We start from the raw sequence: 25,500 nt of genomic DNA on the forward strand, positions 1-25,500 counted from the left end.
TTTACACGTTTTTAAAATAACATTTCCATACCGTTTTCCTTCAAAAAATGAGTAGGCCTATTTGCAGGAAGCGGCTCGGCTCATAAGGTCAACGGCCGGGAGTCAATGTGTTCATCTTTTGTGCTCCGCGGCGTGAGATGGGCGCGGTGACATGCCTGTGTACGCAACACTAGCAAATCGTTGATCACGTTAATTGGGTTCCAACGCTGCATGACGCAGCTTGTTTATGCCCTGTGTACTGGTCATAAACGGAATTTATGACCAGCAAAAAAGGGCCCAAATCCAATCAGAAACTTATATCGTGAGTATGTATGAACACGCAATAATGCGTTCACGTTATACATAAATTAGCTAGCCTAAGTTCATGTCCTTATTCATTCCAATTTAAGTGCCCATGCCCTAATAAGTGCCCACTAGAGTAGGCCTATTTTCAATTTGCTGAAGGGTACCATTTAGTGTTGAAGTGACGGATTGATGTCGATACAGTGAAATAGCTTTGGGATTAGAAGTCCTGTGTAAACTTGCAATACATTTTCTGCATCAGAAAAGCTACTAGAACGTCTCAGGACCCAAATTATAACATACGTAAATTCGTCTCTAATAAATGCCTGTTAGAAAAAAATTAGGTAAACCATATAAAAAAATAAGCGCCCATCCAAAATGACTTTGTTAAGCGCCCTGTGCGCTTATTGGAATGAATACGGTATGTGAATTTAGCTTGCATCATCATGATCATATGTGTTGCGCAGCTGCGTTATAATTGAAGACAGCATTTTGCAGTAATGAATATTATAGCAATACACATGGATGTTGTCTACTTTAGTAAATGCACTTTAAGTACTTTTACTGTCATTAAAAAACCATGACATTTACGCGATCTTTACTGTCACGCAAGGTGCTGTTAACTGAAGATACAGTTCCTACCCAGTGGTGCTATCTGCTGGTGACAGGATTTCCATCCCCTGGTACCTTCTTTAGATAGTATTTATGGGACGATGAGTAAATGCTATCTTCAGTAGATATCAACATGTGTTACAAAGCTATCTTCAGTAGATAGCATTTTGTTTGAAATGATATCTTCAGTAGATAGCATTTTGGTGTTATAATGCTATCTTTAGCCTAAAAAACTGCTGTTAAAATGCTTCAATAGATCAGTTTTTATTAAAATGTTATCTTCAGTAGATAGCACTTTTGCATTAAAATGCTATCTTCAGTAGATATAACATTTTGTGTTACAATGCTTCAGTAGTTAGCTTCATGTGTGGCAATGCTAGTTTCAGTAGATAACATTCTGTGCTACAATGCTATCTTCAGTAGATAGCATTTTGTGTTACAATGCTATCTTCAGTAGATAGTGTTATGTGCTAAGATTCTATCTTCAGTAGATAGCATTTTCTGTTAAAATTGTTAAAATGCTTTCTTCGGTAGATAGCATGTGTTACAATGGTATCTTCAGTAGATAGCATTCAGTGTAACAATGCTATCTTCAGTAGATAGCATCTTGTGTGACAATGCTGTCTTCAGTAGAAAGTATCCTGTGTGACAATGCTATTTTCAGTAGATAGCATTCTGTGTTACAATGCTTCTTCTTTATTATTTTGTGCTGATATTTTCAGTAGATAGCATTTTCTGTTAAAATTGTTACAATGCTATCTTCAGTAGATAACATTCTTTAGTAGATAGTGTTCAGTGTAACAATGCTATCTTCAGTAGATAGCATCCTGTGTGAAAATGCTATCTTCAGGTAGATATCATTCTTCAGTATATAGTGTTTTGTGATAAGATGATATAAAAATGTAAAAATTGTTAAAATGCTATCTTCGTTAGATAGCATGTGTTATAATTACTGCATGGTTTTGTATTGATTTTGTATTGGTTCTACAATACAAAACCAGACACTTTGAAACATGACTTGGGCAATTATCGTAGCAGTGTGACGATATGTTTTGGTATAAAATATCACGGTCGTTGACTATTTTATTTATTTATTTACAGGAGGCATGGTACATTCAAGGACATCAAGGCAAGCCAGCAAGTGGGTACTTTGAACTCCAGTTACGATATGTTCGCCGGAAATCTGGAGGAGGTACATCTAGTTCAGGAAGTGCCAAAAAAGCAAACGAGGAAATAGTTTCAGGTAATCTTATCCATTAAAATTTAGATTTGGCCATGCGTTTTGAGTTGGGCCAGTAAATAGGTGGAGATGTTACATGCGCACGACATTTTAGGGTTCATCTTTTTAATTTTCTCAGTTAATATGCAGCCTATGTAGTTAAATTTGGTGTCAAATTAAAGCTTGTGATGAGACCAATACAGTAAACCTTAAAAAAGTTGTAAAAAGTTATTAATATTTGAATAATTTGCATCTAATTAGCATAATGTGCGGGGTGGAGGAGGATCAGGAGGAGGAGGATCAGGAGGAGCAAATTTAATAAAAGTGACCCCCAGGGGGTCATATGATGCAAGAGGTCCAATTTTTTTTTCACATTTTTACAATTCATTTAAAACTGCATACTATAACACCATACAATCATATTCCAGGTAATTTAATTTGCTTTGAGAAGCAATTTTGCATATTATATTTTCCGTTCGGGTTACACATTGAAGTTAATGGGAAAATATGCCTTGAAAGAGGCTGGCGCAAAATCATTTTAATGTTATTGAGCCCTATGATGTTATATGTATTTAAAGCTCTGACTGAGAGGAATTCAAATATGGAACTTTTAAATATGTGGGGTGAAGCTAACTTTTTTTATTTAATTTGTCAAATTTTACATTTTTTCCCTAAAATATTTGGTATTTTCAGTTTCATAACTCCTTAGTGTTACACCCTATGTCATTTTAAAGTGCATTTTTGGATTCCTTGGTTCATTTGCAGCCAGAAAATGTATACTTTTTTATATGTTGGGTATAATATGGTCATTTTCACAGTAAAGGGTGTAACTTTTGATTTTTAGGGTCAAAATTTCAAACCACTCAAATATGTTTCTGTTTACTGAAATCATGCATAGAAGCAACTTAAATTCCAGTAAAATAATGTTTCAAGGCTTAAACCTTTTGATTTCTAATAATAAAAATTGACATTTCCATAACATTTTGGTTAAAATCTAAGAAAAATGTATTTTACATAAGCTCAGAAAATTATGACATGAAAGCTGGAATACATGTGAAATTCCATTCCAAAGTAAGTCAACAGATATAAGTTACATTTTATACCATGTTTTGCTATGTTTGTAATTGCAGTTTTGAAAATTTTTTACATAAAGTGTCATTTACAATGGAAATTTCCCAACCTTAAACATATTTTTTAAGTTTTAATTGGGTTCGCAAAATAATTTGAATGTCTAACTTCATGTACAAATACTACTTGATAAAAGGAACCTCCTAGCCAAGTTTCACAGAAATTGGAGTTATTTTTAGAATTGGCAATTCAAGCGATTTGTGTTTCGGAGGCTTCAGTTAACAACACAGGTGATCATAAAAGTAAAATATTTGGCTAACTACTGCAAGTTGACATGAAAAAATAGGTAAAAAATATCACAATTACCAATTTTCATGCTTTGCTTCTAAGTATTGAATTTCAGTTGTGACAAAAATTAAATTATCACAGCAAGTCATTGTTTTTGTTTCGGAGGCTTCATGTTAACAATGGCTAAACATTGCAGAAGTAGTTTTTTTGAAAACAACACTGTTGGGATCATCTAAGCAGTTATTTTCTTGTGTGTATTGAATCAATGATTCTATGCGGCAGATATTGTAGATTTATAACATGTTAACTTTTTTACCCATTTATTAAGTATGGTGTTTTTTGCATGTGAAGCCTCCGAAACAGGCTTTTTGGGTATCAGTATATTTTTCAAACATTAACCATAATATCAAATTTTTTTTAAATTTATGACATTCTGCACATACCAAGTAACAATTACAATGCAGATATCAGTATGAAACACTAATTTAGATATGCATAGATGATAATTAATCTTATTGTTGTTTCGGAGGCTTCATTTGTTTCGGAGGCTTCAATTGTTAACGGAAAGTTTGTATTGGGTCCCATTTTCAAACGGTGATATATATCTCCACGATTTAAAAACAAGTGACTTGAGGATCTACTTTGCTACATTTTGATAAATAGATTGGATGAGCTCTTTTATTTATATTTGCCCAAGCTTGCTGAACAGTTTGTTTCGGGCTTCAAAAAGTTAACGGAAAAAGGGCTCTTTGAAGTCAAGATTTTATAAAAATCTTAAAAGCTTGCAAATCAACTAATTTTTGTTACCCATTTCAAGTTAAGATATCAACTGTTATGAATCAAGAAGAAGTGAAGAAATAACCAAGAATTATGAACCAAAGCTATACCCACAAAGTTTGTTAACAATTGTTAACGGAAAATGAAGCCTCGAAGCGACAAATATCAAGTCCGGTTCTCAAAAATACAGGGCTGTTCACAATTAAATCTAATGTGGCAGTGTTTACTGAACATATGACCATACTTTCAGGATAAGAAAAAATATCCATGAACTAACTGAAGAAAACACAGGGTTTTACAAAAATGTTACTGTTTTTTATAGTTTTTCAAAATGGCAATACTAAGTACATTTAAGCCTGCTAAAACTGAACGCAGTAACTACCAAAGATGACTATGCTACCCAAGGTAGCTGCTAACTAGATGACTTATGTGGCCAAAAATCATGGAATTCTGTGGCTTTATTAGAGCACTAGGGATCAAAATGTTAAAAATCCAAAGTTACACCCTTTACCGTGAAAATGACCATATGTGAAAGATATTCATATCTAAATGAAAAACATGCAATTTTCATCTTGCGAAAACATGTAACGCATTACCGGCCCAACTCAAAACGCATGGCCATTTACCAACCAACCAACCCAACCCAACCCAACCCAACCCAACGACCAACCGACCGCCCACCCACCCACCCACCTACCTACATTGGGACACTCGGGGTCTACACCCTGCCCCTCACGAAAAATATGACTGATTGCATGTACGTATTTGTTTTTACATGCACTGGCAGATACATGTGCCAAGAACAGAAAGCTGTAAAATTCTCAAGAAGAGCAACATAGAGTTTTATTATGTTACACATATTACAGATAACTACACATTTGTTTCATTGATTTGAGTTAAGAGGGTCCAATGTGTAAAAACAAACATTATAACATGGTCATGGTCATATGCAACTGAGGCATAGAAAAAGTGGGAGTTGTTACATTTTCCAACATGCTTCAGTGACATTTTGCTATTATCTATTCCTTATTTCCCTGAATATCTGGACATGTATATTGTAGCATTTTACTTTGAGAAATCAATAGAGGTTATCCACATTACTCATGTGTGACTTCTAACAAAAGGCACTGGTTCCTGTAGTATTCCTCATTCAAACCAATTCAATGCATGACCTCGGAGTTACCTGCATGACTTTGGCGGGCTATTTTGAAACAGTCATGGTTGAAACATGCAGTATACTTCTTTTGGAAATCCTAAACAAGGTATAGCAGTCACTGACAGGATATGCAGCTTATAGAATACGGATAACCTCTATATAACATAGCTCTAATGTCGCAAGGTATTATGCCACTCCAATGAACCCTGGCCTAATCTTACCCAGGACAATAGAGGTTGGCTCCAAACAAAGGATTTGAACTGGTGTCCTACTCCTTCACCATAATCATGGTGCAGTGCAGTCCAATCAAATGTTGTCATCAACCTATTTGATTGTAGTGCATAATTTGTTATGTGTGTGAGACGAACTGTCGTGGTAGATCGCAATCATGCTATTGTTGAATGCATTTGAGTAGTCGGCCATATTTACGGTATGATACGTCATATGCATCTCTATATGCATGAGGTGTCACTGGAATTGGAACAGTAATAATAGGAAAGTAGGGAATAATGTACTGTTGGTGTGCGTGTATCTGCATCTGCTTTTAATTCTACTGCCCAAATGCGAACAGCTGGGCTATTAGTCTGTAAATAAATTCACCAGGTTTGCAGGCTATTATCTCATATACAGGTTAGGCTAGCATGTCCACATTTTCCAGCGTGACTTAATGTGACAGAGTTGTTACCATCTGGTGGTGTCAGGAAGCATGTTCCACTCTTGGGTGGATATATTGACTGCAAAATAGCCATTTGTGGCTCTGATGTGGGTGTAGATAAGGTGAACTGAGGACAGTAAGTATGTAGTTTTCTTAGTCTTGGTTTGGATGAGATGTGAATGATGTGATATGTTACTGGGTATGATATCATGAGTCGCCTTGTAGATGGGACATAACATAGGCGGCTTTAGTGCATCTTGATTCCCGTTCAAGGTGTCTCAACATGTCAGAAACACTTTTAAAATTGTCTTGAATAGTCATGGACAAACTGGGCTCAGTGGCTGCATGCATGTCTCTAAATTTTGCCAAGGGTCTGGGTGTCAATATTGTTTTTCTGGTGAGGATCTCATATTGTCTGACAATATGACAACAGTGGGCAGACAAGTGCTTTTTACGCTATACTTTATTGACTTGTTACAAGAGGGTAAGTTTCTTTCTTCAGAGAAGTCCCAATGTTCTGTTTGGTTTTATAATGATCCGATTTATGTGTCTGTCCCAGGCAAGGTTTGATGAGATTGGCTTGCTTTTATGACTGACTCTCACTAAAGAGCAGTTGGGGTGATTGAAACCCATTTTCCAGTTGGTTTCCCAGTTGCAGACTGTCATTTTGAAGAATCCTGGAATCTGCAGCAGATTTGATTTCTTGATACACAATGCAGTCATTGGCGAATAATTTCACTCTCAAAGACAGGTTGTCATACAGATCATTGATGTAGATTAAAATGGCAAAGGCCCCAATACTCAGTATAAGTGTAATTTACTGCATGTATGTGATAAAACCAAAAGGTTCACTGCACTTCCATTATACTTCAGGTATAATTTGAAGATACTGTGCAGTAGAATTCAATATTCCAGCAAATTCATACATGGTATTCCAGACATTAGGTTTAACCGAAATCATGTTTCTTCTACATTTTTGTCCTATTATCTGTTTTACATGTACAAAATGTAAGGTCTCACTTCTAATAAAACAAAATAATTTGTATGTTTTTGACAAATGTGATGAATTACTGACACTTTTGTATGAAACAAAAACAATTTTATAAAAATCTAAGCAAGTAACACATTGATCCCAATTCATTGCACATAATCATAGGCTTTCTTGAGTGGTGGATAGGAATGGCTATGAAGGGAAATGGAGGAGGCCATTACCTGTGCAAATTATGAATGCGCTAGTAAGAAGAAACTGTTAAATACAGTAAATTGTACACTTTGTGTAAAATATGTTGATAAAGATACTATATTTATGTGTCCATCATTTGCCCTATATTTTAACTATATGTTTCCCAAAATATTCCTATATTTTCCCTATATTTTTTCCCAAAATGGTCCTATATTATCCCTATATTTTTGCAAGAGTTGAGTTGAAGCCCTGCCAGATGTCTAACTCAGATAGCAATAATAATAGGAACAGGTACATCACTTTGATATCAGAGTATCAGTAAACTGACAGGTCCTGTGGTGAGATATTAATATGTAAATAATTTCAGATAAAATTCAATGAGGTTTTATAGAAAATCATACTTATTATGTTATTGTTATAATTCAAATGTTTCTTCAGTCTACAGTTGTGCAACATGATGAGGAAATCATTGTTGTGAACCAAATCTTAACCTTTTATATTTAGTTCAAGAACTACTACATTGTGATTTTGTCTTTTTGTAATTTAGGTGGAGCAAGAATTTGAAGAGACATTTCAGGCATCGCCCAATGCGCTGTTCACAGAGTGGAGCAAAATAGCACCTGGCATAGTCAATTACACAAACAAGATACTTCCTAATTACAAGGAGACTTTGAGTATAGTAGATAGTATAGTGGATGAAGAATCTGACGGCGACGAAGAAAGACCAGGTGATTTTCAGCTTACGCAATGTAAGTTTCAATTCAGGCCATTCAAAGGAAAGATTTGGCAGGGTCACTCATTCATTCATTCATTTTTTTCACTCATAGCAAAAAAACATAGGATACATACAAAATCATAATACAAGTGAGAGTGAAGAGTGCACACCAGTAAATAGGAATCTCCTATGTCCTTTTTGAAAAGTCACAGTGTTTAAAACGAGGAAACGTGCAAGAAGACTGAATACAATAGATTAGGAAAGGCTTAAAAACAATCTATTAGGCCCTGATTCATATTAAATCCTAATTTAGGCCTGGGAAATATATTGTCTGTGAAAAATGAGCAGGATCCGACCTTTTATGAAGATTTGGCTAAGCTTTCAAAATGTGTTACATTTCAGAAACACCAAGCTATTTGTGAGTCGCTGTAAGCTGTATTTTATATAGGGTGATCTAGTGGGCAATTTCCTGAAAAAAAACGCTGGACTTTGTATGATTTCTCTGGACTAGATGTCTTCAGCTGACCTTCAACTTGCAGAAAGAGTAAGTTTTGAAGAGCTGAGTCGCTCTGAAGTAAAAAAAAATGATGTTTTCCCGGACCCTGTTTGTACAGAAAGTCAATGTAGGCTATTTACTGGTGTGCACCCTGTACATTTTGACCTTTTGACCTACTATCACGAACTTTTCGTGATTTAAAATCTGTTGTCGATAAGATTCTTCAAAATAAAGCTACAAGTGACTGTCTGGACAGTGTAAGCATATCAATTTGGTGATAGTTTGGCTGTTTAGCATATAAACCTGGTGATTTATGACTATTGGGGTAGTATCGAGGTAAGTTTTGTGTACAAATAAGGCATCCTGGGATCATTTGGTGCCAGATCTGTCATTCTATGCGAGCCGATCGTACAGGCAATGCCATGCAATTGCAAGGCAAGGCTTCCAAATTTGGCACAGCAGGCATGGCTGCGCTAGCTAGCATAGAACAGCAAAAGCTTGAGAAAATCAATTCCACCTTTGTGTATTCCGAGCATGTGTAGGGGTGCGTCTGTGTGATTTGGAAGTTGTTATCGCATGGGAATTAGAAAAGCTTAAAATTACATGACCATTTTTGGTAAGCTTTAACATGTTCCGTCCGATCTTATAAAACCCTGATCCTAAATCCAACCCTGATCCTAAAACCTTATCCCAATCCCAACCCTAATCCTAATCCTAACCCTAATCCTAACCCTAATCCGGATCCTAATCCCTAATCCTAAACCCTAAATCTCTATTCAAAAGCATGTAAAAATGATTTGTACGTTCCCTGCATTTTGACGACTAAATATACTTCGTGTATTTTCTGCTTACATGCTTATGCAATTTGTTTTAATGTTTGTTTGCACATAGAGATATTGACATGGCCAAGGAAATCAACCGTGCACTCTTCTTTGAGAATCTGCAACAGAGAATTGAGCGGCAAATTCGAAACAAGAATGCGTTCGGAAAAGGTTGCTGGGAATGGGATGGGTGCACCAATGCATGTGATTATGGCAGAGTCCATTTGACAATTGGAGGGGACAGTGTCTGGGTGAGTGCACACAGAGCTTCTTACATGGCTTTCAAAAGAAAGAGAGAGTCTGAACTGTCGAACGAAATTTCTCACCGTTGTCATCAGAGGCTCTGTGTCAACCCCGGACATCTGTCCCACGAACCACACCATGTAAATGTGCGAAGGAATTGCTGTCGTAAGGAGGAGAAATGCTTGGGACATGGTGTGTACAAACATTGTATTTTATGAAGGTGAGAGTCTCACTCATTGGCTATGTGAAGCACTTGCAGCCAACTACACTGCATCCAGTAACAATTTGAAAAATGATGTACTTTTTTGCAACTCTCTTATACATGCATGTAGGCCTATAAAATGCTCTTTAGTTATGCTGCAAGTGCTTCTCTAACACAATTTAAAAATCCCACTCTCAATGTCGGCCTAATTTCACAAGCAATGTATATTGGGGGAGATAGTAGGCGTACAATATACCGCATTCTTTCCATTAACTGCCCGTGGCGCTTAACAAAGTCATTGGGGTGGCGCTTATTTTTACATTGTTTACATATTTTGCGTAAATAAAAAATGGCCAAAATTTTCATCCATCCATCATCATCATCAGTGCACCATGATATGTTTCGGACCATGTTCCAGATTTGCATTGACAGTTAATAATATCATTGTTTGTTTCTTTGTTTGATTGTTTTAAAGTCACTGGGGGCTTATAGGGGCATGGGCAGTTAATGGAACAAATACGGTATTTGATAATGGGATTTTTGAAAGTTTTTAAAGAAAGTAAAGCTTAAAATGATGCTAAATTCACCAACATTGTTACTTTGGATCTAATTGTGATTTCAAATAGAAACTTTCATTACGCACAGTGTCATACAAGTGATATCTGTTTCGTCGTTGAGCTGCACGTCGACTGCTGTATCTAGAAGAGCTTGCGCGGATGTGGAAATAAGACTGGCGCCTGTTCATGTGATGTAAAGTAGAGAGAGCTGGTGAATTTGGTGCCAGAGGAACATTGCAAGCTTTTGCTTTTATCAGAATTGAGTCTCCAATTGCATTGTTTACCATATGGATCGCACTGTGGTCATGATTGACCCGTTCTGCGAACAAGTCATCGAGTGCTTGGGGTTTGTCTTGGCAAATGCGTGGTTGACAGACTCTGCTTTCTGTGTTGTTAAAGAATATCGAGTTTTGCGCGTAGCCTCCTTGCCCATGCGCTTTCTCAAGATGGAGGCCAGCACTTGGTGTCGCTTCGGTGAAAACCTGTATGCACCTCGAGCAAACTTTGGTATGTATTCATGTACGCACTTTTCACCATCACATACAAGGGAATACTTTCTGCACAGATTGTGTTTATCCTCGTAACACTTTATTAGAGCTGGTATTGCAGCAGTGATTGACTGAGCCGCCAAATCTTTGCCATTGCCAAACTTCTGATTTGCGGCCCTTACCTCGCGCTCGGCGCGCCAAGCTATGCTGTCGGCTAATCTGTTGATTGACTGCCTGTGCTCTTTAGATTTGCACGGATGCTCAGTTACAAGTTGTGGAGTGATTCGCGCCCGCGATATAGCTTTTGCCACAGCTCTGTTCAGATGTACAGTATCTAAGTAGTGCTCAGTTGTTACGCCTTGTTTCGAATTCATCTCGTTACCAAACCCCTCTGCCATCCAGCCATCGGCATCGGTGCACAGTTTATCGACAGTAATGGGATGTGAGCCGCTGGTCAGAATTGATGCCAACTTCCTACCGCCGCGCTTTTCGTCGCCTGCATTTTCTTCAAAAGACAATGTGGCGGTGCAGCCTTCGTGTCCAGGGCAGTCAACTTCGACACCTCTGCGTCGAGCACATTCACCGATCTTGCAAAGTTTGTTTTCATGATTGAACGCAATGATTTTCTTCTGAAGCGTTAAATTTTCAGCAAGCACATCGCGAGTTTGTGTGGCTGGAGCGAATGGCGTGTTGCCACACAAGTTTCTCAGTGGATTGTTGTACTGTCTGTCGGCTTCTGCAGGGATCGGCGTGTCGCGAGGAAAACGTCAATTTTCAAGGATGTTCTGCAGCTGAAATCTGTGCTCGCCCATGTTTTCCTCGTTACATTCGCGAACTTTTCTACCGACTTCATTCAGTTGACTCTGCAGGGCCGATGCACATGGTACTGGATTGTTCATTGCACTTAAAAGACGCTGAGCACCTGTAGCAGCAATGCTGGTGTTGATGAGCCCAACAGCAAGACTCCTATTTGGCTCGGCAGTCTTTCTACCTCTGACACCTGGATTAGACAGCTCGCGGTATAGTTTCTGCTTGCTGGATATGTAATTACATGAGTCGCATTTCACCCTGATGATTCCACTCACTCCCCATTTGGTGAACAAGTTGCCTGGTGTCATCAGCCGACCTTCACACTTTGGGTTTATCAAGTTATGTTCAGTTACACAGTCCTGTATAGCATTTATGCATGTAGTCAAATGTACTTCTACATAGCCACTGACAGGTTCTGTTTCTTTTTTGTCTTGCAGCATTTTTTCAACCTGAGAAGTTTCATGAGTTCGGGGTCGAAGAACTGCACCAACTGCAACATTGGCATCTGAAGTGTCCAGGAGCTCTGATGCTTGTGGTATCCATTCATTGTGAACATTTAGCTTGAACGATCTCTGGAATTCCTGGTGAGATAGTCTCTTTAACCTTTTTATTTTCAGCTCTTTAGGCTTGGAGTCCCCAAATTTCAGATTTGCACTCCACGATTTCACTCCTTTTTTGAACCAACCAACTTGTTTCCTCTTCCACCCATGGCCAAGACGCCCCATATTACATGTATCGATAAATAAAGTTGAAATTAAACTTGTACAGATGATGGGTAATCAGTAACTGGGCTTTCATCTATACCCAAATTGAAGTTCCCACAAGGACTTTATTAAAATCGAGCCTTGTCATTGGTCAATGGCTATGCTAAATAGGGCAATCAATATCATAAGGTGCTAGGTATTCATGTTTTCAAGATAAAAATCAATACATTTTATTAAGAGGGACATATCATTCATAAAAGAAAAACAATGTAGCTTGAATAGACTCCTCAACGTATGTGTACAAAAATGCCCAAGTCCCTTCATTGGACCCCCCCCACTCTATAAGTAAACAAATAAACAAAAAAATACACAGAAAATAGATTCAGATATTTGTTTTTGAATTCAAGCAATATTTTAATACAATTTTTTATCATTCAGTGTATAAAACATTTGCAAATGAACAATGAAGTGTAAAAAATGTTACAGTGCAGCAAGCTATTTAAGTGTGTAATTTTGTCATTGCTATCAGCAGTAGATAGCAAAAAAGGCTAAAAATGATACAATGTAAATTAGCTTATTTGCATAGTAAAAAGCCCTCAAAATTTAACGAAACCAGTCTAATTATGTTTACCTGTACCAAATTTATGATATATTATATAAACATGTAAACCTAAAAATTCTTGTAGGAATCACAGGAAAGGCTAAGAAGAGGCCTGAAAGTCTGTGATTTCTTGATTGGTTAATTCATCATTTGACATGGCAGCAGATTGTTATTTCAATGAAGAAGCAACAGTAAGCTGTCATATCTTGATATGAATTAAAACCTAAATACATGAAAAATAACAGTAAACAATAGTAAATAAGAAAATGCACAACACAAATAAGTAATATAAAATATAAATATCCAATGTGGTCATATAAATCGGATTTTTCACAGAAAGCTCTTTTGATAAATGGAAGCCTCAGACGATCTTTATATCTGGTGTTTAAGTCATGGATCTTAGACTGTTTTACAAACAAATCATCAAAAAGCTGGGGTGTAGCCATACTGAAGTCACTGCCTCAGCAAGCTGGGTTGCAAAGTGCCCCCAATTATTCCAACACCAGTCTGCATGTTTGTCTGATGTCTGGCTTATATAAATGGTTGAATGTTGGTCTTAAATGCATAATTCAAATAAAAATACTGATCAAAACTGGTACCACCCTTTATGCAGTGTGTCAAACTAAGTAAAGTTACATACTTGAATAACTTCACTCTTTACATAATGAGGATTTGAAAGAACCCCTAATTTGGCATTCGAAAACAAACAAGAAAAATTAAATGTCAAATACATACTTGCCAAGTGTCCCTCTTATGGAGGAATTAACAGTCCAACTTTTGGCAAAAGAAAAAACCTGTAGTAATGAATCTAGGACAATTAGAAATGTCCCCCTTATCTGGCTAAATGTATCCATTTGTCCCTATTTCCAGTTTTCAAATGTTGGCAAGTATGCAAATATCTATTATTCCTTTTGAGAAAACATTTTAATTTAAACCATTGATTTATGGAAGTTACATACAGGGTTATATGATAGGATATGTACATTTTATCAACTTCATTCTGAAGAAGTTGGGCCCCTCCTGACAAAAGCTTAACAATTCTGTATGTAAAACAGGTTATCCCCAATCTTCATGATTTGTATAATTTGTATGGTCATTATTATCTACAGGGTTGTTGTTAAAGTGCAGACTACCGGGCCATCGCTATCGTGTAAACACGCACATACATCGCAAGCACATCGCAAGCAATCACGCACACCTAACAGCGTGTTTTACGCGATAAGAATGAGGCCCCGTAGCTTGCATTTTCGCCACAACCCTCGGAAGGATTCTGACTACACGTGTAGTACCGTCTCGTATATGGCCACACTAATTTAATTGTTTGTCTCAAAGCTCTCTAACATTTGAAAACCTAGTGCGGAATGCATTTTTTTTCTTCTTCTTCTGTTATACCAGTTGTTGCACTTTCCATTTTCACCATTCATTTTCCATCCATTGAAATTTTCTGGTATACCTTTAATATAGCTAACAGTTACTATTCTGCCAACAGTATGCATATATGAGGGTAAATTTAATCAATCGACTAGACGTACCTTGGTTTTATGATGACAACACCGATGATGCGCTCGTAATGAGCTTCAGCAGGGTAATGATCACTCCTAAAGAGGTAGACTCTGAAAGGGCGATGACTCTAGTCAAATCAATGACCGGCAGTGGACATTTCCGACTTGATTAAATTTACCCACGTATAAACTTGATCCCAGATGAATGAGAGTATACACAACTTTAACAGTATGCATAATTAATATTTAAATGCAGCATTTTCATGCAGTTGAAATCTTTTGCTGTATTTTGATGTTATGAAGAACTGGATTTTTTAGCTTATTTTAAAGATTTTTATGAAAAAAATATCAAAATGAAGAAAAAAAAAATCAATTTTGGGAATTTTATGGAAACTAATGCACACATCAAAACTATCGCACGGTAGCTTTGAGACAAACATTTCAATTAGTGTGGCCTAACTATCTGAAAGCCATCATGTAAATGCTGATTATTAATCTTTTTTGCTAAGCCTGCATTATAAGACCGTCATGTTGAATTTCTTCAGGATTTATAAGCATTATTGTTTCCCTTCTCTTTCAGTGGAAATGGAAAGACTTGCTTTTAGCTTACTACCATTAGTGTTGACTGGAAGAGCAAGGGGAAAGAAGGGGAAATGCTCAACAATCGAAAGTGTGAATTCATTCATCGATATGAAACCTGTAAGTACTGTGTTTTAATAAATGTATAATAGTTTGACTTCATTATACAGCATGTGCGTCATTGGAAGAGTTGCATCATTTCATTGTGTAACAAAACTTGTGCTTGCATCACATGCAACACAGGCCACCATATACAATACATACATGTATGCCAGCTAGTAACACTCAGACATCACTCTCCAGAGAAGACTGCTGTATATTGAACTTGAGAAAGAACTGACGGAAGACAAGTTAGAATTCATTCTAATTAACACTTGCACAGATGAAAAGAAGACTGATAATGATAAAGTTGTGTTTTACTTAAAAGTAGCAATGAAAATACTTAAGGTTAGATTGAATTAGACAAAAATAACAGAAGGAAATAATTAGAGAATAAAGGTATTGTTTTTAGCCCCTGTCATGCATCTATCGTCTCATATAACACAGGCGACATCATTATTTTAAGTAAAACAACGAGGCAAAGCCGAGTTGTTTTACGCCAAAAATAATGATGTCGCCCGTGTTATATGAGACGATAGATGCATGACAGCGGCTAAAAACAATACCTTTATTCTCATGCTTTAAAACACTTCAATTTAAATAAAAATATCATAAGTATTAAAAATTTTAATCAAATTAAATCCTACATTTTGCAAGGAATCACATGGGTATGAACCAATAAGATTGCAGGAACGTTCTCAAGTGTTTAAGAATGGAATTTAAAATTTTTCCTCAGTTTTTCATCTGCGCAAAATGTGTGTGCATGCATGGTAGGGGAGGACAATAGAAATTACACTAACATATGTGACCCATCACATCGAAACACGGCAGTTGTCGTCAAAAATGAACTTGAAGATTTCTTTACCAAACTAAAGGACTGTTTTTAGGCTTTAAAATGGCACCTCTCCCATTAATATCGCATGTAAATTGGCAATTTTATGTGACAAAAACAGTTCAAATTTCTTATTATTCTCTTTATTTTTCGGGGCACATTTTCCTTATTATCTTTAAATGTGGGTTTCCGACAACTGCCATGTTTCGATGTGATGGGTGATCATGGGTCACATATAGTACAAGTGCAAACAAGATAAAATCAATAGCTGCATAAGACTGTTAGTTTCTATTTAACTGTCTGTGTTAGGTGGACAATAATGGCTCAAGAAATTCATATGTTTTCTGTTGAAATTGTTCAAATGCTATCTTCGGAAGATAGCATGTGTTACAATGCTATCTTCAGTAGATAGCATTTAGTGTAACAATGCTATCTTTAGTAGATAGCATCCTGTGTGACAATGCTATCTTCAGTAGATAGCATCCTGTGTGACAATGCTATTTTCAGTAGATAGCATTCTGTGTTACAATGCTATCTTCAGTAGAGAGTATTTTGTGCTGATATTTTCAGTAGATAGCATTTTCTGTTAAAATTGTTACAATGCTATCTTCAGCAGATAGCATTCTGTAGTAGATAGTGTTTTGTGCTAAGGTGATATCTTCAGTAGATAGCATTTTATGTGTTAAAATGCTATTTTCAGGAGATAACTTCATGTGTGGCAATGCTAGCTTCAGTAGATAGCATTCTGTGTTACAATGCTATCTTTAGTAGATAGCATTTTGTGTTACTGTAAGTATTTTTAAATTCGGATTACATATTATGTTGACTTGATTTTTGTTGTTATTTACTACAGATGATACCAGTAAATCAGAGTCAAGAAAAAAGACATTTATAAGCATTTTGTAAGTATAAATTCAGAACATTAAATTAATTAATAAATAATTAAACCCAGCGGTATGCAATTCATGTAGTATAGTGACATCTTCCACTTCCCCTAAACATCTTGGTCCCTACTTGCTGACCACGACAAAATTGTCAACAGGCAATTTGGGCCACTTTTCCCCCTGTTTTTGCCCTCTCAGAAAACAGTGTGGAGCCCATGATTTAGAAAAGTGGTGTCAATTAAATCTTTATAAAGGGTGCAGTTATATCTTTATTGCTAAAAATGTGTGGAACTCCGTCTAAATCATATGTATCAAAGAGCGAAATGATTAATGGGCTATGTTTTACAAAATACAGGTTTTCAGGCAAATTACCCAATACTCATAATAACTGAACTAAACAATCTCATTTAAATTAACATTTGAAACAATTGCCAGAATGAATTTGGACGTGTGTGACAATCACTTGACAATGTCAAGGTATGTGTAAACTACATCATGCATATCCCCTTAGTGTATAACAGGCCTACCCTGCTTTTATTCAGTTCATCAAAATAGCGAATCTAAAATTTCTGATTCACAATTATTGCTTTTATTTGCACAGGATAAGCAAAACCTCCAAGTCCTCAAAGGGACAAAGAACAATCACAGCGATTGAACAAAACCATGCTGTGAATCCAGGAGACAGAAGTGCAGACACTTGGGTGTCATCTGATAGATGCAATGTGTTTGGTGACAAGTAAGTTATAAAAAGATGAATAATTTTTTGCACATGTATCTGATGAGTTGACCTTAATGTTTATCAACAAAGGCAAGGGACTGGTATATCGATAAGCTTGAGAAAACTGCATACAACCACTACACTGTTCAATAGCCTAATTGTGCTGTGGCGTGAGTTTTAAAAGCACAGGTCCTGAACAAAATATCAACTCATCTAAATACATATCGTATTTACCGCATTATTGACCCAGGCACTTAACCTCCTGAGCACTATCTGCCGATCTAACATTGCCTCTGATTGGTCAATTACATGATATCTTCACTTTAATCACCAATCAGAATGGAGCTTTGCAAATAATTCACCCCAAATTTTTTGTGTGGTGAAATTATATAAAACAATGTTGCTGATAGGTCAAATTGATAATGAAAACTTCATTTTGGCCAATCGGCAGGTACTTCTCATGGGATTAAGTAAGTTATTTTTATGGACAGTTATTAAGATCATGATATATATATGAAAGTCAATCATTTTTCTTGTAACAATTATTCTTAAAACTAATTTAAGATATTAAAACTATGTACTCCATAAACAATGGTCCAAATCATTTCAAGTCAATGTCGGGACAGTTTTGTCTGATTTTCTTTGGACACTTGACTTGATTTAAATTTTAATACAGATGTAGGAATTTGTAGGAATCCTCTTATTCTGTGGAGAAAGGAAGTACGTTCATTATGTTTATTAAGAATACGCGAACGGGGCCTACATCCCTTAGGGTCCAGTTCATCTTGATCTGGAGAAACACACTTGATCGAAAGACGTTAAGACAACATTCTTTAGCTACAACTGTCGAGATACCACTCTTTTATTTCGGTGGGCATTCAAGATCGATGTGCAAATCATCTTGGCCCGAGCCTTAATGTTTAATAAGACGAGTTCTCAGTGTTACTTCTCCTGCCTAAGGAAAATCATGCCATATTGAAACCTGTTAACATCTACATAGTTAACTATCTGCTCCAACTACCAACTCACTTCTTGGTGATGGTGCTAGCTCACTCCCTGGCTCGCTACTGAATAGCAACAGACGACTCGACTCTTACTCTCTGTGCATCCTACTTTTGAAAGGCATATTTCCTAGGAGAGGGCAGTACCACTGAAAGCACGTGGACTTAGCTACTAGAGGCTAAGGGTAATAATTGTTGACACATCACTTTCCTTCGAATCTGAACTGTGTATGACCTGTCTATCCAGGTACTTCTTATTATATGAAGGATTATTACACAGATAGTAAAAATGCACAAAAAGGGGCGATTAGTCAGGTTCAAGTTAAAAAAAAAAGTCAGAGGGGCGCTAATTAGGGGAAGGGCACTATACAGTAGTAATAATGGTGTCATATACATTTTCTCCAGTTGCATCATACAAATGAACAAACACAAAACCATATGTGTAAAATAGCTTAAAATAACAGTTCAGTTTTTCAAAATATATAAATTCTACTTTCAATTATGGTATGGTATATTTATTAAAAACACTCAAATAGCAGCCAAAATGGCTGAATTGCATGGTGAATTACAATAATTACAATCAAATTTATATAAAGAAATGCAAATTTATGATGTAAAAATTTACCCTTTTAACCAAGGTTTATATCTAGACCATGCCCTTTGCACAGACAACAGCCTGACCTCTGACCCCAATGGAAAATGGGTCAACGAACTCTTTGAAAATGACCAAATTTCACACATTTGAAAATCTTTACACATATTGCAATCCCGCTATTGTACATGCCGTTTTCTTAAACCCGCCACTTTGGAAAGGTTACCGCCAAATTCTCTGCATAGACTTCACATTTAATGAGATAAGGTTTACATTGGTACCACTCCAAGGGTAGCAGGCATCCTAATTCAAATGTTACAGCATTGCAAAGCTGGAAAACTGAACATCTGCGTAACCTGTAAAATTGAAAATTGAACTCCCTATACCTTACACAGTAAAGCATTATTGAAATCTGCAAAAATGCAGAAAAATGACAACTCACAGACAGGTGTTTCAATAACCTCCCAAGAGTTATATAACTGAAATGATGTATCAAATGAAAGAGGAGACTGGAAGCTATGCACAGACACCAGCCTGACCTCTGACCCCAATGGAAAATGCGCCAACGAACTCTTTGAAAATGACCAAATTTCACAAATTTACAAATCTTTATGCATATTGCAATCCCGCTATTGTACATGCCGTTTTCTTAAACCCGCCAGTTTGGAAAGGTTACCGCCAAATTCTCTGCATAGACTTCACATTTAATGAAAGAGGTGACAATAAGGTTTACATTGGTACATACACTCCAAGGGTAGCAGGCATATCCTAATTCAAATGTTACAGCATTGCAAAGCTGGAAAACTGAAAATCTGCATAATCTGTAAAATTGAAAATTGAACTCCCTATACCTTACACAGGAAAGCATTATTGAAATCTGCAAAAAATGCAGAAAAATGACAACTCACAGACAGGTGTTTCAATAACCTCCCAAGAGTTATATAACTGAAATGATATATCAAATGAAAGAGGAGACTGGAAGCTTTGCACAGACAACAGCCTGACCTCTGACCCCAATGGAAAATGGGTCAACGAACTCTTTGAAAATGACCAAATTTCACACATTTGAAAATCTTTACACATATTGCAATCCCGCTATATACATGCCGTTTTCTTAAACCCGCCAGTTTGGAAAGGTTACCGCCAAATTCTCTGCATAGGCTTCACATTTAATGAAAGAGGTGACAATAAGGTTTACATTGGTACCACTGCAAGGGTAGCAGGCATCCTAATTCAAATGTTACAGCATTGCAAAGCTGAAAAACTGAAAATCTGCGTAATCTGTAAAATTGAAAATTGAACTCCCTATACCTTACACAGTAAAGCATTATTGAAATCTGCAAAAAATGCAGAAAAATGACAACTCACAGACAGGTGTTTCAATAACCTCCCAAGAGTTATATAACTGAAATGATGTATCAAATGAAAGAGGAGACTGGAAGCTATGCACAGACACCAGCCTGACCTCTGACCCCAATGGAAAATGCGTCAACGAACTCTTTGAAAATGACCAAATTTCACAAATTTACAAATCTTTATGCATATTGCAATCCCGCTATTGTACATGCCGTTTTCTTAAACCCGCCAGTTTGGAAAGGTTACCGCCAAATTCTCTGCATAGACTTCACATTTAATGAAAGAGGTGACAATAAGGTTTACATTGGTACGTACACTCCAAGGGTAGCAGGCATATCCTAATTCAAATGTTACAGCATTGCAAAGCTGGAAAACTGAAAATCTGCATAATCTGTAAAATTGAAAATTGAACTCCCTATACCTTACACAGGAAAGCATTATTGAAATCTGCAATAAATGCAGAAAAATGACAACTCACAGACAGGTGTTTCAATAACCGCCCAAGAGTTATATAACTGAAATGATATATCAAATGAAAGAGGAGACTGGAAGCTTTGCACAGACAACAGCCTGACCTCTGACCCCAATGGAAAATGGGTCAACGAACTCTTTGAAAATGACCAAATTTCACACATTTGAAAATCTTTACACATATTGCAATCCCGCTATATACATGCCGTTTTCTTAAACCCGCCAGTTTGGAAAGGTTACCGCCAAATTCTCTGCATAGGCTTCACATTTAATGAAAGAGGTGACAATAAGGTTTACATTGGTACCACTGCAAGGGTAGCAGGCATCCTAATTCAAATGTTACAGCATTGCAAAGCTGAAAAACTGAAAATCTGCGTAATCTGTAAAATTGAAAATTGAACTCCCTATACCTTACACAGTAAAGCATTATTGAAATCTGCAAAAAATGCAGAAAAATGACAACTCACAGACAGGTGTTTCAATAACCTCCCAAGAGTTATATAACTGAAATTATGTATCAAATGAAAGAGGAGACTGGACGCTTTGCACATACACCAGCCTGACCTCTGACCCCAACGGAAAATGGGTCAACGAACTCTTTGAAAATGACAAAATTTCACAAATTTACAAATCTTTATGCATATTGCAATCCCGCTATTGTACATGCCGTTTTCTTAAACCCGCCAGTTTGGAAAGGTTACCGCCAAATTCTCTGCATAGACTTCACATTTAATGAAAGAGGTGACAATAAGGTTTACATTGGTACCACTCCAAGGGTAGCAGGCATCCTAATTCAAATGTTACAGCATTGTAAAGCTGGAAAACTGAAAATCTGCGTAATCTGTAAAATTGAAAATTGAACTCCCTATACCTTACACAGTAAAGCATTATTGAAATCTGCAAAAAATGCAGAAAAATGACAACTCACAGACAGGTGTTTCAATAACCTCCCAAGAGTTATATAACTGAAATGATGTATCAAATGAAAGAGGAAACTGGAAGCTTTGCACAGACACCGGCCTGACCTCTGACCCCAATGGAAAATGGGTCAACGAACTCTTTGAAAATGACCAAATTTCACAAATTTACAAATCTTTATGCATGGAATTTTTATCCATGTTAGCTAAGTTTACACCAGGTGTAACTCAAAATGTGAACACCACTATATTTGACTGTTTTCGAATAGGCCTCAATCAATGGGGACTTATTTTGCTGTGTTACAAACCCCCCCCAAAGAAGGAACCTCCAACTAGTTAGGATCACCAACTATATTTAACTGTTTTAGAACAGGGTTAGAAAAAATTTGGGCGACTTTTCAACATTGGCTCCTGCGACTTCAGATAGTTTCCTGTCCCATAGAAACCAATGGTAAAGAGAAAAATTGGGTGACTTTTTGATTATTTGACCCCCGATTCGGGCTGAAATATTTTGGCAACCCTGTTTTAGAACCACCTTGTTTGTTATATTACTGGCAACATGGTGCAAAACGATGGCCATGAATAGTCATTGAAAAAATTGAACCACTATTTTCAGGGGTATAAAACTTTCAGCAATGAGTCGGTGTGAAGTCCACACCCTTTTTTTGTGGGCTCCAAACCATGCAATACATTCATATGGATGTCAATTTGAAAAAAATTCAATACATTCTGCACATAGCTTATAATTTTCTCTCTTGATCTCTTTCTCGTTTTACAGAGGTCATAGATCCACTCAGATATCCATCTAAGTTCTGATTGAACACCTGAATGGCCAGCTCAAGAGCAAGTTCCCCTGCTTTGATGGTACTGGAGAAGTCCTGTGATACATTGTTGTTTGCTGCATTCTTTTCAACATCAGCCAGGATGACTTAAAATGCAGAGACTATTGATCATGTTGACCATCAATGATGTGGAAGGAAGCTTCTGATGCTGATGAAGTAGGCCTGGTGCAGTCTTGATGTCACAGACCCTCCCTAGCACTAACCAAGTGCACTACCCCATCCCAGGAACAGAGCCAGTGTTATTCGGAAGAACAGTGGAAACTTGTTAACACAAATCTGTCAACCTAATATTTGTGATTTAACACAAGTACCATTAAGACTATAGGCTTTTGATGTTTTTGTGTGAGCTAGCTTTTGTGGGATGGATGCATGTGAAATGGATCCTGTTGCAATTACTCCCAATTCCAGAACAACACAGCACTAATTCTAATCCAGTGGCATAGCCAGAATTTTAGTGTGGGCAAAGCCCACTTTTTGGACCCCATTTGTCAATTCTTTGTCCTATATATTTTTAGTCATTTTATTAACACTTTACTCTTTGCCATCCCCATATGTTATTCCTGAAAAATGTCTGTGGATTTGTCCCACCTCACACACATTTTATCAATATTTATTTCATTATTTTACTTTTATTGTCCTCCACACATATGTGGGGCTTATGTTATCATCCAGATGGTTGCCTGTCTGCCTGCCTGGTTGTTTGTTTGCTTGGCCGACTGTCTGGGTGGAAACAAATTCATTAATCCACTGTGCAGCTTCAGCGCAATAACCGATCAACATCATTATTATGTTTTCAGGGTTATTAGGAGTTAAGAAAACCTAATAATGAGAATATTTTGCATGATACCATAACATATCGGATTCGTCATACAAATATCGAACTCGCCGTTGGCTCGTCCGATATTTTTATGACTCATCCGATATGTTATGGTATCATGCTCAGCCATCCAATATTATATCAAACTTGGTATTAGTAGAGAAGCCACATCGGTCTATCTGCTCTAGTTCAGGTTTTCGTGAAACATTTTTAGACAAAGGTGCCAGCCGGGTTAAAATTAATCATAAGAGTCTCATCCTTTTGATTAACCCGGCTGGCAGAGCTGAGTTATTTGGATTGAAAAGTGCAGTTTTTGTGATTTTTTTCCCTTTTTTACCAAAAATGCCAATTATTAAAACAGATAACTTGGTATGGTATGACCTTCATATTTGCATCACATGTCACATGTGTATTCAATATTTGTTAACATAAAAATTTTGTCTTTATATCTTGATGCAATATTTTGGGTGAAATGCATTATTTTGATGATTTTGTTCAATTTTGACCCAAAAAAAATTTACATGGTAAAAAATGGAATTTTTAAAATATTTGAAATAAAAAGTATACCAATGCATTGATATGAATGTCATCAAAAAAGCCAATTATGACAACTTCCTGAAACCAAACGTTTTTGACCTATGACCTCTTGAAAATCGAAGGTCAACATAAAATGATCGTTTTTGGCAGTTTTGCCATCAAAATTGACTGAAAAATGGTGAGAAATGTGGTTGCTATGGTAACTGACCAACCTGTGACTCCTGCAACTATCATAAAATTGTGGTACTAGTTCATTTAATTAATATTAGTTGCAATAAAAACTTGTGTATAGCAAGTAAACAATAAAAAATTTGAAAAAATGACAATTTTTAGCTATTTTTTAGCCAAAAACAAGCATTTTATGCTTACCTTTGATTTTCAAGAGGTCATAGGTCAAAAACCTTTATTTTTAGGATGCTGCCATGATTCACTTTTTTATGTGCACATTCATATGAATACACTGGTATACTTTTTATTTCAAATATCTTAAGTTTAAATTTTTTTTCTATGCTTCACCACGTAAAATTCACCTTTTTTGGTCAAAATTTAACAAAATCACCGAAATAATGCATTTTCCATAAAAATGTTGTTCTAAATATATAGATGCAATTTTTTTGTTAACGAATATTGAATATACATATCATGTGACATGTATTCTAAATAGAAAATATTAAGTTCATACATCATTTACTTTCAAAGCTATAGCTGTTTTAATAATTGACATTTTTGGTAAAAAAAAGGTTAAAAAAATCACAAACTGCATATTTCAACTCAGCCCACGTCACTTTTTAGAAATGACAGCTGGGTAAAATGAAAAGATTAGAGTGTGTAGATACATTTTAACACCACAAGAAGCTTTGTCCAAAAATGTTAGACGACCACTTCAAAATCACTATGTGGCCTCTCTAAATCTTAAAGGACTTGTTATTGCGGCCTTTCTGCTATAGGCCTATGTATTTACAAATGTAAAAATCAAAAAAAAAAAAAAGGTATTTCATGCTGAAATGGCCTTTGGTTGTCTGGAAGGCATAAGTCCGAAAAACTATGAGTCACAGAAATAAGTCATTGTGAATTTGTGAAATAAGTCATAACGTTAAAATGGGCATTTTTGGTAAGAAAGCATGTTTTTACCCAAATTTTGCCTCAATATGGTATAATGGAATATTTTTGTTCACAGAAATAAAATATTCATATGCCCTCTATTACTCAGAGCAAAAGCAAAAAATGAAGGTTGCAGTCAATTTTCTTTTCAAGTTATGGCTACTTTTAGATTTGACATTTTGGGTAAAAATTGGAAAAAAGTTGCAAAAAACACATTTTTAACCAAAATATCTCAATTCACATCACTTTTCAGAAATGCCAGCTGGGTTAATCAGAAAGATGAGACTCTTACGGTTAATTTTAACCTGGCTGGCACCTTTGTCCACAAATATTGCACGGGACCCTATGTAGCCAGAAAGTAGCCTCTCTACTATA

At 36.4% G+C, this 25,500-nt stretch overlaps 1 protein-coding gene and 1 long non-coding RNA gene across 5 annotated transcripts in view; both read left to right on the forward strand.

Annotated features, from left to right (window-relative positions):
* Positions 1–25,500, forward strand: part of LOC140145443 (uncharacterized) — a 54,830-nt gene that overhangs the window by 12,161 nt on the left and 17,169 nt on the right. The gene's annotated exons all lie outside the window — the stretch shown is intronic.
* LOC140145444 (uncharacterized) lies at positions 1,204–24,468 on the forward strand. Of its 4 annotated transcripts, XM_072167158.1 has the most exons (9): positions 1,216–2,137; positions 7,788–7,989; positions 8,358–8,499; positions 9,343–9,735; positions 12,010–12,156; positions 14,960–15,078; positions 16,743–16,791; positions 17,375–17,509; positions 22,607–24,468. In XM_072167158.1, the coding sequence occupies exons 6-9, from the start codon at positions 15,033–15,035 to the stop codon at positions 22,635–22,637; spliced, it is 261 nt and encodes an 86-aa protein (XP_072023259.1). In that variant the 5' UTR covers positions 1,216–2,137; positions 7,788–7,989; positions 8,358–8,499; positions 9,343–9,735; positions 12,010–12,156; positions 14,960–15,032; the 3' UTR covers positions 22,638–24,468. The 4 variants fall into 4 exon arrangements, 2 of the variants coding, with proteins under 2 accessions (XP_072023259.1, XP_072023260.1); XR_011858062.1 differs by lacking the exon at positions 8,358–8,499 and having other exon boundaries at positions 1,204–2,137; XM_072167159.1 differs by lacking the exons at positions 8,358–8,499; positions 9,343–9,735; positions 12,010–12,156 and having other exon boundaries at positions 1,221–2,137.

Source organism: Amphiura filiformis, unplaced genomic scaffold (genome assembly GCF_039555335.1).
Source record: "Amphiura filiformis unplaced genomic scaffold, Afil_fr2py scaffold_274, whole genome shotgun sequence".
Classification (NCBI taxonomy): domain Eukaryota; kingdom Metazoa; phylum Echinodermata; class Ophiuroidea; order Amphilepidida; family Amphiuridae; genus Amphiura; species Amphiura filiformis.